The 21,785-nt window shown below is 42.8% G+C and overlaps 1 protein-coding gene across 1 annotated transcript in view; it reads left to right on the forward strand.

Annotated features, from left to right (window-relative positions):
• Positions 1-32: 32 nt before the first annotated feature.
• Positions 33-21,785, forward strand: part of OSTF1 (osteoclast stimulating factor 1) — a 49,251-nt gene continuing 27,498 nt past the window's right edge. Inside the window, exon 1 of the mRNA XM_017667046.3 lies at positions 33-264. Coding sequence (XP_017522535.1) covers positions 231-264 — 34 coding nt within the window. The 5' untranslated portion in view covers positions 33-230. The remainder of the gene's footprint in view (positions 265-21,785) is intronic.

A 21,785-nucleotide genomic window follows, 5' to 3' on the forward strand; every position in this document is an offset into this window, starting at 1 on the left:
GCGCGCCCCAGACCTCTCCGGGGGCCGTGGGGCGGGGCGGAGCGGAGCGCTGCGCGGAGCGACTCTCTGCGTCCGCGGGTCCGACAGCCGAGGGTGGGCGCGGGTCCTAGAAGGCATCCCGCTGCGAGCCAGACAGAAAGAAACTTTAGGGCCCCGCGAGTGCCGGCTGGCTGGGCGATCGGCCGACTTTTCGTGCCTGGTCTTCACGAATAACAGCTCCAGGAAGCGAGATGTCGAAGCCGCCACCCAAACCGGTCAAACCAGGTAAGGGAGGCGCTTGCCGAGTCCCTTGGCCGCTCGGGCGCCCTGCGCTTCCTCTGCCACTTAGCAGGGCAGAGCGGGCACGAATACGGCCCCGTGGTTTGCTTTCAGGGTCCGACCCACCGGGATGGGTGGCTTTGTTACGTTCGGTATCGGGAAGGGATGGTTTTAGATAGCAGGAGGATTTTAAGTATTTAAAACAGTATTTTTAAGGGGGAAGTCTCCCTCCGTTTTGCAACATTGCCATTCGCTGCAACTTTGCGGCGGGTGTGAGGGTGTGAAGGCTGCGTCCCACTGAAGCTTATCTTGAAGACAAGGCCACTAATCTCCCTTTAAAAAAAATAAACTAAATATGCCTTGAAATGGTCTTTTAACCACTTCCTCTTTTTTTTTTTTTATTTTTTATCAGTGTGTGTCACTGTCAAGTTAAAAGTTATTGACCGTTCAGAGCGAACGGGAAGTGCGCTGCTTGCAGGGTGGGGTTGGGTGAGCGAGTCTCCTTTGGTACTTCTGAGAGGAGCAGCTTTTGAAACTGACCTCAGGATGCTGGGAAAAGCATTTAGAAAACTGTACTCGAGCTGTGGCGAGAAGCAGCTAGGCTGCGGCAGAATAATCTCGGCTGTCGCGATTGGGAGGTGTCACCTTATCAGGCAACACAAGTCCTTTGCTCCAACTACCGCCGTGAATTTGGCGTGCTGAACTGGAGAGGTTGAGATGATTAAGTTCCTCAAAGCCGTTTTCTTGGTCAATTGTTCTTGTTCTTTGTGACTCTATTTAGTATTACAGTTTCTGTGAAATGGAGAAATGAGAAATTAAAAGGGACTAACGAAGTTCAATGCAATGCTGTAACAAACTTGCTGTAACAAACAATGCTGTAACAAGCCAAATTCATTTGGTAGGTCTTCCCAGGAAAACTTCATAGGAAATGGAAGATGAGTTGCTCTGATAATACTCAGGTTTTTTTCTTCCAGTCTCACGTAACTTCAATATAGCTTAGGCTGAAATTTATCCATTTACACCAAATTTCGAAGTAACCGTGGTTGCAGGGGGTGGCGTTTCAGTGATTCATTTTTTTTCTTGTTTTTTTAAAACTTCAGTCAAGCAGTACAGTTTTCATGATTATCCAGTTTCCTTTCTTTGTCATTATATAATGGCAGTTTCAAGTCATTTTATTTGAAAATTATGTGCATACCTGCATTTATGGCATAGTTGTTCACTGAGCGCTTAAATTTTGGTGGGCTGGACCTGAAGTTGCTGGGACTTTGGTTCTGCTGTGAGCAAAGAAGAGGCATGGCTACTAGCACTGGGCTCAGTGCTGCTTTAGATGAGGAATCTTGCATTAGAAATTTGCATTTTAAGTGCTCATGTAGGAGGTGGCAGCTGTCTAAAAGCGGATGTAAATCAGGACCTGAAGTGTCCAACAAAGCAGAGTTGTTCTTTGAGAGCTAAACAAAGTGCTTTATTTTAAAGAATGTCTCTAGAAGCTGTTCATGAGATTTTTTTCATCTCTCTAGACATTAAGTGATGTTTGTGCTACAGCCGAAGGAGCATTTACAGCCATGTGTATGTGTGCACGCGTGTGTATGTCAGTACTCATGCACATATGGGTTGTGGTTTAGGGATCATATTGTTACCAGTTAGAGATACACTCTCAGGAACCATTTTTGTTGTCGGACACCACTCCTTTCTCCTTCTCAAATCAGAAAGCAAGTGGTTGAAGGTGATTGCTGTTTACAGAGAGCTTTCACTCCACATTGATTTATAACAGATCTGAACTCAATTAAGGTCACTGTAGAAATCAGTTTGTTAGTTTACTATTTACAGTGAGAAATACTACTTTCAATCAGACTTGAAACTTTGTGTTACCTGGCTTAATTTCAAGCAGAACTGGCCTATTATAGTACTGGCCCACATTATCTGTGTACCAGGCACGGATCTAATCAATTTACATGTATTAACTCATTTGCTTCTCATAACCCCATGAGGTCAGTACCATTATTGGTCCCATTGCGCAGGTGGGGAAATGAAGGCAAGACACAGAAAGGTTAAGTTAACTTGCCCAAGGTCAGCAGCTGGGTGGGGAGGGGGTTGGGAGGAGGGGTGAGGATTAGAACCTAGGTAGCCTGGCTCTAGAGTCTGGGCTCTTAATCGTACTTCACATGCGTAGTCCTGTGTATTTTAGAGCTGGTGGACAGGAAGTGGAAAGGAAAGTGCCTCTGGTCCTCAGTAAGACTTTCTTGTCCTAAGTGCACATAAAGGTCACCGCCTTGGTTGGTGGGTCATGCTGAGCTTTACTTTCCTATTTTGGAGGCAAGCTACTTGGGTAAAAATGTCTACAGCAAGCTTGGAATTGAGGGTAGGAGGTTGCATTTAATTTTTGATTCTTGGTTTGTGTATACCCTGCATCATCACAAATTAGAGTAAAGAATAAAGAATAAGGTAAAGAAAGCAGGATCATTATAGAGGGAGGGAAGAATAAGAGAAAACCAAAGGAAAAGAGCTTATAGACACACCTGTCCTAAACTCCTCTAGAGTTTCTGAAGAAGGGCTGTAGATTTGGTTCTTAGCTTCAAGCAAAGAGATAAAAGATCAATGACAAGATTTTTAGTGTTCATAAAATTAAAATATTTTACTTGCTCTGAGAAGAGTTATTTTAATAGCCCTGAGATCTGACACTCCTCCCATGAGTTCACTTAGTGTTGGAGTGGACTGAACATCTCTATGAGAAACACAGTTGGGAAATCATGGGGCAGTCACTGTAGCTTCCTGCTGAGCAAGATGTGGGCAAGTGGCATGGCTCAATTCCATAAAGGAGAGATGCTAGGCAGGGAAGACAAAGGACTTACTGGAAGATTTTAGTAGCAAGAGACATTAAGCTATCCTGTGGGCTAAGGTACCTATCAAGATGATTGGCATACACCCCATAAAAGTAAGCACTTTACTCTTAATACATGCAGCTAATATTTTAGGCCCTGTGCTAGACATTGGGGTTTCAAGGGAAAATCAAATAAGGTCTTGTCTGTGAAGGTTTTGATGGGGGAGGTTTGGGTGTCTACAGAGAATGTCTTAGATTGGCCTAGATCCACAACTGGATGTCTTACCGATTATGTTTTAAAAAAGTCTTGTAATTAAAAATAAAAGCCATATATATTTAAAATAGAAAATTTAGGAAATGCAGTACAGAAAAACAATAAATAAAAATATAAACCTCATCCCTATTTATCTAATGATAACCACTATTTTCTCTCATTTTTTTCAAACAAATTTCATTTAAAAAAGAAAATACAAGCAATTATCCTTAGAATTGTGTCTCACTGTCAGTTGTAAGTGACTTGCTGTTGGCTGGTATATGTTTCCTACAGTCTTTATATAGTACTGCCTACGCTCTGCTTGAAAAATCAGGTCTGTCACATTTAGACCTTTCCTTGCTGGCTGATTTTTTTTCTGGAGGATCACTTTTGGCCACTCAATGTCTGCCTTTGAAAACTCTCCTCTCCAGTTGCTGAATATACCACCATGGTCCATACTCAGTCGCTAAAATGTGCCACAATGTCATGGTCTTCAGCTCATTTCTTTAAGCAGTTCAATTAGGTTTGAACCTACCTTATCAGACAACTTGTATTCTCACAAAGACTATATAAAAAGATATCTTATTCTAAGACTTGATGTAAAGATGGGCCAAAGGATATCGAATGAGATTTAGACTAGAATCATCTATCTCATTCTAAGCACATTTAATAACCCTATGCTATAACTAGAAAACTGATGTCTGACCTTGACCAATTCTTTTAAATGGCTTATTGATTTTGGTGCTACAAGTAAAGTGGCATAAATATTTCATGTGTCTTGTGAAAATAAATTCATGGGACTTTGAAGAAGCAAATGTCAGTGTTTTGGGTGCTTTTGCATTCACAGTAAAAACATCATAAACTTCAAAGATGTCAGACATATGCTGCTTATTTAACCCCTTTGAGAGAAGAAAGGTCTTCATTTAAAATGATCTGAACTTTTGTGTAATTTTCCCTCTCTGAATAAATGAATTAAAGGTGAGAGTATGGGGTTGGCTTGAAAATATGCATGTGAATAGTTTTCCTTCCTAAACTTGATGCTCCATTTATACCTGACAGCAGAATAAAGGTTGAGAAGCATCTTGAAAATTCCAGAATGGTGATGATGGTGATTATAGTAATAGGTAACATTTATTTGGCCCTTAGTGTCAGGCAATGTACCAAGCACTTTATATGCTCTATCTCATCTAATTATTCTAACTGCCCTGTGAAGTGTATCCTAATATCCCCATTTAATGGATGAAGTAGGACTTAGTAAGGTTAAGTAAACTACTTAAGATCTCAAAGCTAGAAAGCGGTTGGTTTTACCTGGGAATGGAACACAAGCCTGAGTTGGAGTCTGTGCATTTTGGGCAGAGAAACCTGTGAAAAATTTAGTAGGTTGGACTGGCTTCTGTTGGGCAGCTACCTTTATTAGCTTATGCAGTTGTATTATTTGTATTTGCTTTGTATAACTCCCTTCTTTCAATGGATTTGTATTATTAGGCCATTAGACATTTTTTTGAGTAGAATAATCTTCTATTCTTTGTAACTGCACAGCAATTAAACTTTTTAATTCATGACAGATACATAAAGAGTCTTGATACTTAATGAAGTCTTTGTCTGAAAGGAGATAGACAAAGATATCTGGTAGCTTCCATATAAAGTAGCAAAGGCTGGAGGCAGTGTCCTTCAGCACTACATCTGGAAATAGTGGGGTCCCCTTCCTCTTGTATTTCAGCATCCTCATGGCCTGAGTTCAGTGTAACTAGTGCGGTGAACTTTTCTGACATGCCTCCTTAAGGCAGGAGGAAAAAAACCTTTCCTCTACCCTCTTAAGTTCTGTTTCTAGGTCCTGTGAATTAAAATGACAACAATCCAGATTAATAGGAGAAAAAGACATGCAGATTTAATTGATGTTTTAAATTTTACCTGCATAGGGGCTACACATAAGTGAAAAAACCCAAATAAGGGTTACACATGGAAGCTGCTAACAGAGGGCTTTACATTGTGAAGTTACTAGACAAAGGATGGGGGCTTTGGGGTTTCTAGTAAGCTGTGGGAAGGTAAATATGTGGGGAAATTGATAGATGATAAGGGTTATGTGAGTAAGGTTTGTTCGTGCACTCATCTAGGTACCATTTTGCTCTCTGGTGATACGGGTTGTTCTCCTTTTTTGTATGGGGGCAGAACACCTTCACAAGGGGAATTTATACCCTGCTTTTAAGGAAATAGAGGGAGGGCAGAGATTTCTTCTTGTGTCTGCTTTTTCTCAGCTGCCTTCCACTCAAAATAATCCTTAGGACAAGGTGGCATATTTTTGGGTGGTGTATTCTGATCCTCTTCACCTCATACCTTATTTCCACTGAAAACCATTACCAAAATTGTCCTCTATTGCTTAATGCCCAGGGGGAGGAGCAGGGGGCAGATGTGGAAATAACATTCAGTGGGCTATGTGAGCTAAGATTCTCTATCAGTTTGTTACTCATACTTCAATAAAGCTGGGGGAAAAAAGATGATGAAACAAAGGAGTTTGGGAAGAAAATGAAGATATCTTGGTTCTTTTGAACAAGCGCATGGTGTTCTATTGTACTTATTTAACCAGACCCACATTAATGCACATTTAGAATGTTTTCACTCTTCTATTTTTAAGAAGTACTGTTACAGTAGCCTTGCCACTTGTATAAGTCCTGGTAGTGGGATTGTTATATCAGAGGGTATGTGCATTGATTGTCATTTTCGAAGACATTTCCAAAATGCTCTCCAGAGAGGTTATACCAGTTTGCCTTCCTACCAAGGAGGTGTGAGCATGCCTTAAACAGAAAAATTACAATGCACATGACAGGAGATATTGTCAAAGTGTGTTCAGAGAGCTAGGGGGTACAAGGCAAGGCGCTTGAGGAAGCTGAAAAGGTGTCACAGAAGAGAGGACACTGAAGCAGGGACTTGAGTGCAGTGTAAGAGTTTGCTAGGCAGAAAAAGGGAAGAAGTATTTAGCAAAAATGGGACAACTTAATGAGTCTTCCCATCCACATTTGCCTGACGTCATAGGGTTGAGCTTCTCTCAGAGAAGCCAGGGAGACTTGATGTGCACACATGGAACTGTGAATTGGGGAAATTTGTTCCAAATTCAAGAGAAAGCCATTTGCCTGGCATTAACAGTTTGTGGAAAACAGCACCACTCCACACAGAAAGCTAGAATTTATATGTCTGTATGTCAGCCCTTTACATATCTGCTTGTCTGTTTGTCAGAGTGCTAACAGTAGCCATGGGTGTTTAGTTTGTGGCCATGGGTTAAAGAGGGTCACAGCTTCAAGTCATTTAAACAAGTCATTGGTGCACTGCTGTGGCCATTTCCTTATTAATTCTTGCCAGTCATTTCCCACTTGATGTTTGGGCATCTGTAGACGTTTTAGAAACTCAGAAGGCGAAGTCCTCAACTTACTGTTGGGGTAGGAGTTGGGAGAGAGTTTTGTGTTTGTGCATTTTGATTAGCAGGGGATTTTCAAACTCAATAGCATCCCTTAGAATCTGACAAATTACTTTGGTTTGGTATTCTTGAGACCAAAGAATGCTCTCAAAGTGTTTTTTTCCTCATCTCCTGCTCCGGATTCCCAGGGAGTCTGAAAGCAGTTTGAGTTCAAATTAAGGAAGACTCTTAGGGATCAGTGCAGCTTATCCTTCTGCTAGAGGGTCTGCTTCAGATCCTTCCAAGGATCTGAAAGACTTTAGAGTCTTTCTGGCATTCCTACCCTCCAGGAGTTTCCAAGAAACACAAGGGTTCTCTTTCAGGATTCCCTCCTCCAGGAGGAAACACTCAAATCAGTTCATGTGCATGAGACAAAGCACTGACTTCCAGCTAGAGAATATTTTGGAGTGGCTGTCCCTTCTAGGAACCTCCTGACTCACTCCATACCTGGGGGAGTACACCTCCAAATTGTAGCTGTCTGAGCATGGTGGGGGCAGCTAGGCTGGGAGAAGCGCCTCTAGCCCTTTGGCACATTGGGCAGGTATCTCAGACTCCAGATTTGGAAGATTCCACAGTCTAATATTTTTTTGCTTGAAAACCATACTCTTATGACTGTCCCTAAAATGTTACCCACCCAGGTTTCCAGGGTTTGCTGAGTGCCTTTTGGGCTGGTTGTTTGATGAATCAGTAGCTCTGGGAGGATCTAAACTGAAGCTATGCTCACTAGTTTTTCAGGCAAGGAAATTGAGGGTATGTATCACATCAGAAACCACTCCCTCCAAGGTCATTTTCTGAGTGGTGTGCTGTCTTGCCAATGGGTTTCAGCCCCAGGCAAGTTCACTATGGATTCAATGTGACCAAAGAAATGACAGTAGAATGTTCTTGGGGTGAAAGGGTTTATACCCAACTTTACTCCCATGGTGGCAGGTCAATCACCAAAATCCCATTCACTCAGAGCGAGTCTGCATGCAGCGAGCCAGTCTCTACCTCTGGGCCTCTCTGCCCCCACAGCCGTCTCAGCCTCTGTCCTCAGCACTGCCACAACTCCAGTCTCATCTCTGCTCTCTTGCAGCGGTGCCACCGTGTCGCCCAGAGCACTGGGAGGAGCTCTTTGTCTAGAGCCAATAACGACATATTGCCCACATGTGTGTAGTGAGCTGACCGACCAGGGCTGGTGAGAATTCTGGCCATAGGAACCTTCACTTTATCCACACTGATGTACTATGACATTGAGATTGGTGTGGTCTGTGTCTCCTCTTCGGTGGATTTCCCCTTGGGTGCACTTCCGTCTTAAGGCCTAACTTTTGACAGACCTGAATGCCATGGCCAGTTGTTTGAGCTCTGATTATGGCACAAGGGACAAGGCCACATGCCCAGAAAACCTTACAATAGCGTCTTGCTTAGGACTGTTCCAGTTTTCCTCACTGACATCACGTGGAACTTGGTTTTTCCCTACTCTCTATTCCACAGGGCTCAGGGAATGCACTCATTTACATCTGATAGATAAACTCACCTGCAGTGTTCAACCATCCAGTGATTCATGGAAATCCCCTTCCCAAAGCGCTTATATTAAAGGATAAAATAAACTACAAACAAGATTCCTGAAAGGAATTCTCTTTTAAAGTGAACCACTCTTTAATGAAAGGATGTTAGGTATAAAGATGGGCTAATAGGGTAGGTATCACAGAGCCAAGCTGTGGTTTGGAGGAAGGGGAGGCAGAATATAGTAATGGAAAATGGACATTAGCTTTGGGATGAAGTTATGGCTCCAATTTTTCTAATTTACTTGCTAAGTCACCTTGATAAGTAAGTCCCTAGACCACTCTGGCCTCAGTTTCTTCATTTGATTCTAGATCTGGTTCTAAATCTTTATTTCCTTAGACTGGCTTTTCAAATACTTCCCCAAATTTCTATGTAATTTCATCCTTTGCTTCTTATTGAGCCCTGAGACATTCTCAGTGATCCACTTCTCATCTTCCTGCTATTCCCAATGCTCAGCACTGTGGGAATGCAACCATGTGGAGGAATTAAATAGTCCAAGAGCTTTTCATAAGTCCGGATTTCCATGAGAAATGGAGAGAGAAGAAAGGATGGGAAGAGGGTTAGGGTGGGGACATAATACATTCTTAATTAAGTCTGATCTGGTTTCACTTAGACTCTGGCTACACAGGCCAGTGGAGTTTTGTTTTTATTTTTTTTGTTTTGTTTTTGCAGCTGTCCAGAGGAAGACACCATTGGGGTGGCCCTGCAGAAATGTGTCTGGGCTTTACACTCATGGATTCCAATAAGACCCTTACAAAATGTGGTCGGTCATGAATCGCCATTGAGACACTGAGGACTTTTAAAATGTATTTGGAAAATGTATAAAGTGAATTTAACTCACTAATATCAACTCTATAGATCTAAAATCTAAAAACATATCTTTAGTTAATTTTTAATAATTAACTGTGCAAATATTGGTCAGAATCCTCATTTTTCCCATCTTGTTTTTTACTGTCTTTTTTTGGAGGTGACAGTTTTAAGCCATGGATTCAAGTTTGGACCTTCCTTTATGGAAATTCTCACATTTCATTCCAGGAAGGAGTGGCTCTCTGGAAGAAGGGTGATGATTCTTCTGAGAGTGCTTCTCAGCCCACCCATTACTCTCAGTTATGTGGGTCTCACACAAGAAGGCAAAAGCCTCTTTAAAAAAAGAACATTTATGTACTTACAGGGATTCTGATATAATGAAAAATTTAAGAGCATAGAATTGTACTGATAGGAGTAAGTTTTGTTGCTATAATTTTAGAACTCAAAATTCTGTTGGTGGTTTAAAATTATTACAGTGCTCTTAAGTATTCATTTCCCACTAAATATCTTCAGAACATAGGTAAAGAACTGAAATTCGTTAGGACAGATGATGAGAGAAGGTAGGTTACTTCTATACCTAGACAGTTGGGTGCTGAAGGAGGGCAAATTCCTAGTAATTATTATGGAAGCCTGAAATTTAGGCAGCTGCCTCAACGTTGGTGGAAAGCCCTAAAGAGCACTTCTGTCTTGTGGGCAGAGAGGTTATTTTCAGTGTCATCCCATCCACATGGTAAACGGCAAATAGTTTTGTAGGCTCAAGGGCTTAGGAGTGGGAACCAAGGCACTCCTAGAAGTTTAAGGGCAAATTCCAATGTCCCAGTCCCCTGTCTTCCTCCCACGCATGACCCCATGTTCATAAAAGGACAAATGATCACTTGGGTGTCCGTTAATTAGAAACGGTTAAGAAGAAAGTCTACAAGCAACTTGCAACCTCAGGAGTGGGTATGAAAGGTGCCTTGGGCCTTGGAGTGGCTGATGTTAGTCACTGAATGACCCTCAAGAGTGTTATCGCAGCTCTTGTGAGGCCTTGAGAGGAAGGGAGATTTTTATAACAATGGTCCTGTAATTACTCTATTTTAATTACAACCCAGAAAACCTTAGTTTTTCCTTTGTCTGGTCTTGTCCTTCATTCTCTAGGGGAAATACCAAGGACTCAATTCTCTTGGGCCCCTCTTCCTCCCTATATCTGATCTGGTTTGGGAAAATACCTGAACATTTCTTTGGGTTAAGATCCCTCCCCTGGCCTTTTCTGGGTTACTTGGACTCCTTGGGTCTTTGCAAACCCTCCAGACTTCTGTCTAGCACCTCCTTTCCGTAAACAATCTTGACTTTCAGGACCAGGCAAGTTGGGAGAAAGAACTCATCAGCTGGGGTACCCCCGGCCTGGGCTGAGCCTGCAGTGAGATGCCTGGGCTTGCCCTGCAATGGCCAGTGGGTGTAGCTCCCACCAGAGGTGTCAGGTCTAACATTTTCAGGACCACCAGGCAAAGCTCAGGACCCTTTCATGATAGGAATGGACCCTCAGGACTTAGTAAACCTTTTGAAAAAGCACCGTTGTGTGACTTGAGAGAGGATGCAATTAGGGACATAATTCCCACTTTAAAGGCTGTTTCAGTGAATAGGTGATCTTGGAAGAAATGAATGTCTTAGACATCTTGTTGGTTTTCTATGGATGGGCTCTCTGAACCTGTTACTGGTGGGATGGGTCGTGTTTCCTCGATTCTTGTCTTCTTGAAGGAAAGAATTAGGTTGAGAGACCAGATAGCAAGAAAAAGCAGCAAACAATTATTGGGTTAAAGTGAAAAGTACAGTCTTGAGACAGGAGAGCAGCTGTCTAGGAACCAGAAGCAGCCCCGCTATTAGGTCAGGTTGGGTTATTTGTTCATAAGATGGTAGGAAGTCCTGCCCTGCACATTATGTTGTTTGATTGACAGCTCCAGGTTATATAACCTTTTCCTCAGTACACAGGCACTTTATCCCTAAGTATCTAAGTGAAGCCCACAGGGGGCCAAAATGGCAATGCTAATTAGATTTAGATGTTACTTTAATGAGGTGGGGTTATTTTTGGACAGGTCATTGGTCTTGCACATGCCCTATTATCAGGGAAACCCCAGCAGTCCTGGGCCTCTAGACAATCTAGGTGTCCTTCACTGTCTGGACCTCTCATAAGCTAGTGTCGTTAACTATGGAACTGGGAACTAAGGAAGGCTGAGGGGTTGGCCAGGGAGGAGTCTTCCTTGGTGATGGGCTGTCCCCTTTCTTGAACTGCTTATATCTAACTAACTGCCTAGTCTAACAAACCCACTTTCCTGTTTTTGGTTATATTATAATTTTGGATGTGGACTTTTGCAGAAATTCTTGTATGTGCTACATAAGAAAACTTGAGTTCTTTTGTTTTCTGAACTAGGAGGGGCTCAGTTTCAAAATTATTGCTTATTCTTTGCTCTCTAATTTTTCCTGTTGTGTTTGATAATACATCTCATACATCCAGAGTCTGTATTATTATGAGTGTAACTGGGGGGAAAGCATGTTCCCAGTGCATGGCAAATAAACCTGTGAGGCTGAAATCTGTAAAGGGGAAAATGCCTTTATTTGAAGATCTCTCTCTTTCTCTGGCCGTTGCTCTCACTCACCCCTTTTTCTCCCATTTCTCTCGGGTCCTGACATGCTCTCGCCTCTCCACCCGCCACTTGTAAACACCTATTGATAGGGAGATGGGACTAAGGCCAGGTGAGAGATTCTGGAAATATTGTGATTTTACCCACAGACCACTCCTCCAGAAATCTCACCTCACACTCTGCTTGCTCCCCATCTTTTGCAGTGGCCCCTGTGCAAGAAAGTTGGAGCACTGTAACCAGCAGAAATACAGGTAGCAATAAAATCATGATAATCCTCAAGCCCGAGGATCTAGTCAGGTTCAAAGTCCTACACAGTTTTAAGTCCATTCCACAGGAGGCCAGCAGCTGAACTGATAAGGAGCTCCATGCATACCCAGCAAGCAGCAGCTGCACCCAGGGGGCAGGTTCAAGCAACAAAGAGTGTAGACAAAAACCAGCACAGGCAACTCTTGTCAATCAGGTAGGATGCATGCAAGGGAGTGGTCCTGTAACAGGAACAGTGGCAGGAATGGGGTAGATGTAGTGCTACTGGAAACGTAGGCACTGGCCACAGTAATAAGACACACCCTCCCCACAAAGTGCTTTTACCTTCCAGCCATTTGGATACAGTACTGTGACCTTTGCGGGCTGTTCTCCTGTTACTCCAGGAACACACAGGAGACCAGCTTCTAGGCTTTGTCCCCAGGGTGCCAAAAGGCCCATCCACTGCTTGTCCATTGGTCGAAATGTCCAGGGCCATGTAGTCTCCAGGGTGCTGTGGGACTCAGTCACATAATGCATTCCTGCCAGGCAGAGGCAGGCCTCACTGACAGACTATAGCTCACACTCTCTTCTGCCCTAGACCAAGTCATCTGCTCCATCATTCCCAGGGTATGCCAAGGCAAATGGTCAAGAAGTTGCTGCTAGAGGCCCCAGTTACACAGACACCTAGTCTGTCCATTTTGCAATGGTGGAGGTAACTGCAAATGTTTTATCCCAGCCCCACCTGATGCGTTTGTGTGCCAAGGAGCACAAGGGCATCAGAATTTGTGCCAAGTGTGGGATAAACTCTCTCCAGTAGCCTACAAGGCCCAAAACTTCTTGGCAGTAATGCCACAGTTATCTGTAAGAGAATCAGAGGTGAGCATAGCATCACATACAATGTTAGACTTCCCTATTCTCAATGGGATTCAGGCTTAATTACACTCTGACAGCCCCACCCCTGTATAGCAGTGGGGTCAGGTGGGGGCCCATGATACCAGTAAACTCACAATAAATCAAGGAGCATCTAGCTCCTGTGTCCACTAAAGCCAAGATACACTAAACATTCACTGAGGACTAATCATTTACTCAACATGGGGCCTCTGTTGCAAGAGGCCAGTCAGCCCTCCAAGGTAGGTGCCTTGATCCTCCCCTCAGTCAAACCGTAAGTCCCATCTATCCTCCAGCAAGGGTCCAGGCAGGTTCTGTATGATCCTCCCACACTCCCCCCAGGAAGTCCTGCAGGCACACAGGCCAGATATGGGGCTTCACCTCCAGCTTCTGTCTCCTGGACCTCAGTGGCTGGAACCACTGCTCTGGCTTTAATTGGTGCCACAGTTCTAACAGTTCTTTTGGGATGCCCATCAAGTTTTTCCTTTCACTGTCCCCACCTTTATCAAATCAAGTCACATCTGGGTCCTTGAGACTTTCATGGGGCCCTTTGCACCTCTTCTTTCAGTCATAGACTACTTCCTTCTGTGTTCTTGTTATTTCAACCTCCCCCAGATCTGCTAAAGTACGATGAGTGGCCTCACTTGTGGGTTTCTCTGTGTGGATGGCAAGAATAGTCACTAGGGACCCAAAGAGAGATGGGGGAGCTGTGTGGAGCACCAGATTTCTCATTCCTACAGTGAACAGCTCCTCATCAGAGCCCTGGGGTCCATATAATAGATGAATATTTTTCATGCCCAACCTCTGTAACACCTGCTGGAGCTCTGCATGTGTTTTCCAGCTAGTGGATAAGTATGGTAAATCACCCTGATTAAGCCAAACTGCTCTGAGGGCTGCTGTCAGCCAATCCAGAAGCACCCCATTCCCTGAGGTATGATGGACACTTTGCAAACACTGCCAGAGGAATGGGTGAGTTGTCTGGGAAGCCAGTCTACCCATTTTGGAACCTGACAGAACAATGCTCTGTACCCCCATATCCCAAAGACACAAAAGCCAGGTAGGCAGAGGTTCTGACAGCTTCTATATAAACCAATGCTCAAATCCACCAGCTCATCCTGGGTATGGGGGAAAGTATGGAGTGCTTTACAACCTGGGGAGGGGGCGGCTCCTCCCCCTGAGGAGCCCGCAGTTGTTGTGTTTTTATTTTAATAACAACTGGGTGGGCCCTTAATATGGGAGGGGCTGGTGCCTTGGGTGGTGGCCTCAGCAACAGTTCTGCTCTTGGCTCCACTCCCTCATCCTCCCTGATGTCTCCTCTACCAGCTCAGGGGCTGAAGGCACCACTCTTTGCTACCCCGTCTCCCACATCCTCCTGCAGCATAGCTTCTCCTGCCAGCACCTCCTCCCTCTCCGCTAGCGTGTCTTTCAACAGCGCCACCTCAGTTCTCAGTAACTGCCTCTCTTTCTTAAGCGTATCCTGTGGTTCATTGCCCAGCTCATCCCAAGGGACACCAAAGTGCATCTCTCTCCTGGGTAACCCTTTTCAATGTCTCCAGAAACAACCACCCCACAATTCCTGCTGCCACACAACCTCTCAGGGCCCCTAAGCAGTCCCCTATCTCATGGAGGGCTAATTCCATGACTTCTGGTATCTCCACCCTTCCCCAGTTCTGAGGAGGGGCCCACTCATCTAGGAGGCACTTAACCCTAGACAAGTTCCCCACTAGGGGCTCCCAGACTGGAAGCCCCATGGATGGGATGTTCCCGGGTGAAGCCACACCAGCCACCGAGGGGTCCCCACCATCCCTAGGAGCAGCCTGCCCAAGCACTGCACCCATGAAGACAAATTTCGGGTTCAGAGGTCCTGCCAACTACCGCTAGGTGTAACTCCGAGGGGAAAACGTGTTCCCACCTCGGGGGAAGTAAACCTGCAAAGCCGAAATCAGTCAAGGGGGAAAAAATCTTTATTTGAAGGCCTGGCTCTATTCATCCCTTTCCCTGGCCACTGCTCTGGCTTGTCTGTTTCTCTCCAGTCCTGGCAGCACTCGCCTCCCACCCGCCCCTTGTAAACACCTATTGATACGGAGATGGACTAAGGCCAGGGGAGAGAGTCTGGAAATACTGCCATTTTCCCCACAGAGTACTACTATTAACTAAATAGTAAAATGCCTTCAGCTACCCATATGGCCCCTATGTGTCCATCAGATAAACTTGGAGTGAGCATCTTGCTTAAGCTCAGTTCTATCTCTAGAGAGTCTCTTTTTCCTTCTTAGACACAATGCATATCTTTATTCCTATATCAGATTTTAAGGGGTTCTGCTTTACATAAAGGAGATGTTTTTATCATCATGTTGTCTTGCTAGCATGTGATTTTATAGAGGGCTAGCACCAAGGTCATTTTTTTTGTTATTGTTATAAATTTTAATTTCCTAAACACTGCAGTTGTAATTTTCCAAGGAATTGGACCTTCATGAACTCTGACGTTTAAACTTGTTTATTTATCGTTTGCTCAAATTTTTAAAATTCTCTTGAAAAAAAATTTCCAAAGCTTTTCATATATTTGGAGAGCATTTTATTGTTGCCAAGAGTTGTAGATATCTGTGAGGGGGGCAGGTGGCCAGTAGGAGAGAAAGAGAGAGAACAGAACAAAACAAGAACCATAAATGTGATAATCACTGAAAGTAAGTTTTTCTTGCAAACTCTGTTTTAGTTTTATGAGAGTGTATGTGTGTGTGTGTTTACTGGGTTCTGATGTGCAATATGTTTCTTAATGTGGGTCTCAGAAGAGTGTGAGCACCTGCAAGCCTGTCTGTGCTCCTGTCCCCAGCCTAATCTCCCACCATTTCTCCTGCCAGGCTCCAGGCACTTTGACCTACTTGACATTCCTAGACCAGCCCTCTTGGCCTTTAGTGCCTCCATCTACACACTACTCTGTAATAATACCCTGCCCCCACCCCTCTTTTTGCATTGGTAACTGGTGGTGTCTTTCCAAAAGCAAAGTAGATGCCACCTCCTGTACAGCCTTCCCTGACCTAGGAGTCTCCCCACTGCCTGTGCTGCTTACCTGTTTCCTGTATCCTCACCTTTGTGACCGTACACGGTATTGCAGTTGGTTGTCTCTCCGCCAAATTTTTTTTGGTGGCGAGACTGGGGAGGCAGAGGACAGAAGAGGACTCATAATAAAAGGTATTCTGCTGATTAAGTACAAATAGCTTTTAAACTTGTCCTTCCATAGGGCATTAAAAACATGTTTTTCTGGTTATATATGGAATTCCTATTCTTTGTAGGCGATTTAGAAAATAAAGGAGAAAATAAACATGACTCATAGTTCTGCCATTGAAAGGTAACTGTTAACATTAGATGTTTCCTTCCAGTGTTTCTTTGTTTTACATAGCTAATTATATATGTGATGTTATCTCCAGCCCTTTTTACATTACAGTAAAACATAAGCAATCCCCAAAAAGCTAATTTTTAAACGTTGTGATAAACATTTTTTTTTTAATATTGTGGTACCCTGTATTCCAATATATTATACATTTATGTGTTCTGCATTCTTGTTTTTTGTAGCTCTACATTCATAGCTTTTATGGACTGGATGTGTATATCCTCCCTCCCCCCACAAATTCATATGTAAGACCCTAAACCCCCCAGTGTGATGGTATTTGGAGATGGGGCCCTGGGAAGTAATTAGAGTTAGATGGGGTCATTAGGATGAGGCCCACCTGATGGTATTAGTGGCTGTACCAGAAGAGGGAGGGTGATCTTGCTGTGTGCACACACCTAGGAGAGGTCGTGTGAGCACACAGTGAGAAGGGGGCCATCTGTGTGCCAGGGGGACTTCTCACTAGAAAGCACGTTGGCTGGTGTCTTGATTTTGGACTTCCCAGCTTCCAGAACTGTGAGAAATAATTGTCTTGTTTAACCCACACCGTCTCTAGTGTTTTGTCCCGGCAGCCTGAGCTGACTAAAGACAATAGTTATAGGGTTCAGAAATGACAACTTAAACTTCACATTTAATTCCTTAATAGCCAGTAAGAGTTATAATACTTAATGTTGTACTTTGCTTAATGAAGACATTAAGATTTCTCTGCTGGGGAATTGTAAATGATAAAATATCCTTCTGCTTAGGAGTAGAATTTTGATAAGACTGTCTTGCCAGGAAGGATAAAGACACAATGATTAAGCCTTCAAATAAGGTAAAATGTATAATAATTAAATAATACCTAAATAGGCAAACAAAGCGCTTCAGGTACTTCACTCAATACTTTATATATATTGATTTGTTTAGTCTCATTTAATCCTAGCATGCCAGCGTTAATAGCTCAGATTTCTTTCAACTGCATCCAGAATGTTCAGGAGCTAGCTGGCCAGGGTTTAAACCCCATTTCTACCCCTTAGATGTGTAGACCTGGACTACTTACTTACCCTTTCTAACCTCAGTTTTCTCAGCTGCAAAATGGGTTTAAGAAGGTATTTATATCCCAGGATTGTTCTGAAGATTAATGAGTTGCTGCCAAGTCAGCACTTTGCATGGTGTCTGGCATGTAGTACATGTCCCATAAACATGAGTTTAAATGAGTAATTCCATTTTGGATTAGAGATTGTAGCATTAGAGAATTTTCTCTCTCAACCCTAGATGTGTAGACTCTCTTGCCCAACCAGTCATTTCTTACAGGAGAGACTGAGACCCAGACAGCTCATGGGTCAGTGAGAGACAGACAGAACCCTTCCTGTTACAGCATAATGCTCCTTTGGTCTCACTGTTAACTTAAGGAAAAAGGGGACCCTTATGGTAGAGAGAGACACACTTTTTCTATAAAGGGTCAGATAGTAAATATTTTAGGCTTCGTGGTCATAAATGGTTTCTGTTGCATCTCCTTAACTCTGTCATTGTAGAGGGAAAGCAGCCAAAGACAGTAGGCAAATATTGGCTTTGTTCCAATAAGACTTTATTTGCAGACATAGCAATTTGCATTCTAGATAATTTCTACATCTTGAAGTGTTATTCTTTGATTCCCCCTACCCCCAACCATTTAAAAATATTAAACTACTCTTAGCTCATGGATCATACAAAAACAATTGCTGATGTCATGGATTAGCCCTTAGACTCATCTTGCCTTTTGCAGAAGGTGGCATGACCAGTGTAGCCTTTTTTAGTTAAATTCCGAGGACTGAAATAAAGACTTTTCTTCCCTTCGTCCCCACAGTCTCCTAAAACTGGCTGTGGAAACAGTTCTTGGGATGAAGAGTCTGTAGGGGCCATCTCTTCCTCTCTGTGATGTTTAGCTAGTCAAGACATGGTTGGTGAGGGGCATGTCATTTGAAATTTTGAACTCTGCTTTTTGGGACTTTTATGTTACACCATGGAGAAGCAATAAAAGTGACCAACAGCTGTGGCCCCTCAAGATGTAAAAGTAACCAAGTTGCTGAAAGGCACTGAAAATTATAAGCAAAGGGAAAAATGGATAAGAAAGGCACACTGTTAATGGACAGAACTCTCTTGTCAGAAAACACACTGGCTACTGTTTTTAACGAGAATGCCATTCCTGCAGCTGAAATCAAGACGCTTTTCAAAGTCTTTAGGGTATTTTGCAGGGAGGGGGCTGGACAATGGGAGGTGGCAGGGAAAAGGTGACGTTGGAGTAAGGAGTGATGAAAACATTATGTTCATAGTCTCTTTTTATTAGTTATATCCTTTAAAGGTATATATGCAAATAGAATTCACTGGATTTATTTCATTAATTCAAGACTGTGAGTGTGAGGGAGGAAACTTTATGTCAGAAACTTTGGGACATTGCTGTACTACTATAATGATTTTCTTGCAAAGATTATAGACTCTGTGTTTTAGTTTCCAAAGCAGTGGGCTTTTGTGGAATGACAGGAGTAGAGATCTTCACCAAGAAGCGTGTTCTGAACTAAGCACTTCATATATAGGCGTTGGAATCCACAAAGCCCAGGGGAGCCCTGTGTTGGCCCACTGGAGCACAGCTGTTTCCTTTTACCCCAGCAATCAAAATGATGGCCTTGACTCTTGGATACTGTCACATAGACTCCTGTTTTGTTTTTGAGCAGAAAACATCCTGTTTCATCATGTGTGCTTAGTAGAATAATTTAAATATGTCTGATAGAAATAACATTAATACTTTCACTTATCCTGGGAATATTTGGAGGTGGGGACACATTTTTTTTCATACCAGTAGGATATAAATTAAGAAGTTAATGCTCTCTTTGTTCTCTTAGACATATGTGAGAACTATACACATATGGTAAATTCTAATTTTTCCATGATGCTCCCTGTTCAAATAATTCCCTTCCTTTCCTTTCTTTTTGAAAGCTTTAATACTGGCTTTAGCTCTCTGCCTTTGGGGAAGATGGGAAAGTATTTTTATATGCTAGCTGAATTTTGGAATGAGGAAGTATTACTCATTCTTTAGAGAGATCTGTAGCAAGTCCCTGGTTTGATCAGATAACCTAGAGCAGTGGCTTTCAAACTTTTTTTGACCTTGATTTTCAGTAAGATGCATATTTTACTTGATGACCTGGTACAATAAACACACGTGTACACATACAACCATGAGGGGACGCAAAATAGTAGTTCACCTTAACCTCAAGTTCATTCTTCAATCTGCCATTCAGCTTTGGCTGATTGGCCAAATGGTGGAATGCCTACTTCACTGTCATTCCTGGCACAACAAGCACAGACTTGTGCCTGAACAAGGATTGTGGATCACGCAGGAAACACTCCTGTGTAACCAGTGTAGTGGCACCAGTAATACAGACTAGGCATGACACTGGGGTTTATTGTTATATTAATATTCCCTTATGTCTGGATTCACTTATTCTGAATTCAATTATTCTGAATCCCCTTTTTGTTTTTTATATGTGGAAATTCTTCTCAGTCAACTGAAAGTATAAATGTTTATTTCTTATTGGAGAATTTAAGGCATTGCAATAATCAACAATGATTGCGAGGCTGTGAATTTCCCCACCCCCAAATTATTATATAGATAATAGGTATAGATTGAGAATTAATGTTGAGGGAGCATGACTGCTACTCATTTTGGCATCATCTCCTATGTGGGATTGTCTTCAGTGAAATTGCATCATCACCGTTAAGCCAACCTTCAGGCCCAGGAGCTGAGGCTGTCTCGACTTGAGTCAGTTCCTATTAGGAAGGAAGGAAAGTACTTGGTGGCAAAATCACCACAGGCAATATTATCTGGCAGAGCTAATACCAAAATGCCTTGCTTTTACGCAGGCCTTGTTCTAGAGAGGACATTTATTTAGTTTTGCAAAAGTCTCATCATGTTGCAGTTGATGGCACCAAGGGACATGAGTCTACCAGAATTTTTATTAATAAAACTGCAATCATAATTCATTTTTTGAATAAAGTTTCAGATTTATTCTTGTTTCCCAGTCATTTTTTCTATAAAGGCAACATTTGGCTTTAGTAAACCTTGATTTTAATATTTGGCTGTTTGGCGTCGTGCCAAAATGTGTTTGGTAAATTTCTAAAATAAACATCTGTCTTCCTATCCATCTGTCTAGTCCCAATTAAACAAAAATTTCACAAACCATAACTGTTTCTGTTATGTACAGAGGACTCTGGCCTTTTCTGTTCTGTTTAATATTTTTAAAAGACACTAAGTTTCACAGTCTATGAATAAGTTATAATCTTCAGTTTCAAAATGTTGAGACTCACTGTACTGTGGGAGTAGTGGCATGGTTCGGGAGGGGCCATTTTTGTATGCCATATTTCAGTCCCACTAAAGATGCCAGGAGGGTTTTCTAGTGATGTTCCTTTCCCATAAATGCAATTTAAGATCTCAAAGGCCTATTAAGATTTATAAAAACTGAATGAATGTTACTGCCAAATAATTGTCCATAGTGGTTGTGTCAGTTTACATGCCCACTGGTTATGTCTGAGAATTCCAGTTGTTTTGTTATCCCTCTTAACACTTGTCAGTGTTTTTAGTTGTAACTACCTAGTGGGTGTGTAGTAGTAATTGTAGCCATTTTAAATGAAGTCCTTCTAAAAGGCCCCATGCCTCGAAACATTTTTAAGCAGAGTGTAAATGAAAGAGTCATTCTGTTAACAGATCACAAAGTGCTGATACTTAAAGTAGTCATTCCTCTTTCTGTTCACCATCTGTCTATCCATTACAGCGAGCAGTCCCTTTTTAATGCTGTCTTAGGGGCTCACTCTAGAGACTTCTCCACTCCTTCATCAACAGAGAATAAAGTAGGTTATGTTCGCATCTGTAAGCCCCACGTCCTTCTAAGTGCCCTTTCAGGGCCTTGGACGTGCACCAGGACATATTCTGTTTGCAAACCACAGAAACAGAACGTTCTCTTACCCTTTGCCTATGCAAGACCCCATCCTGAAGATCCCCTTCCCTCTCTGTCTCAACCGCAATGAACAAGGATTAGTTTATTTAAGTCTGGGGTCAGCGTAAATGGAGAGAGAAATACTGTTTTGTGGATGACCACTGGACTCAGCCTTTCTGTATGGGGGCTGAGTGGGGTTGCAGAGTAAATGGAAGGGTGTGCCTGGCAAGGTGAGAAGCCAGCAAAATGAAAAGCCCCCAGGGGCCAGCTGCTGCTGGTGTAATGGGAATCTGCTTATCTTACATCAGGAAGCCGGCCCTACTGAAATCCTTAATACCATTCACATGCTAGTTCACACAAAAGTCCCATCAAGCGTCAGATACAAGATTGGGCCTCTTTCCAGTCTTACATTCAGGGTGAATTCCAAGGTGATTTCAGGGCCTCTCAGCTCCACTTTCTCTGTTATGTGTAACCAGACTTCCATGAGAAAAAGATCAAGATGGAAGGTGCCCACAGAAGGCACCTAATGTAGCCTCCCTGCATGTACAATGACATAATTGTTTTACTTTTCTAAATCTGCCT

The sequence above is a fragment of the Manis javanica genome, chromosome 2, assembly GCF_040802235.1.
Source record: "Manis javanica isolate MJ-LG chromosome 2, MJ_LKY, whole genome shotgun sequence".
Taxonomy (NCBI): Eukaryota; Metazoa; Chordata; class Mammalia; order Pholidota; family Manidae; genus Manis; species Manis javanica.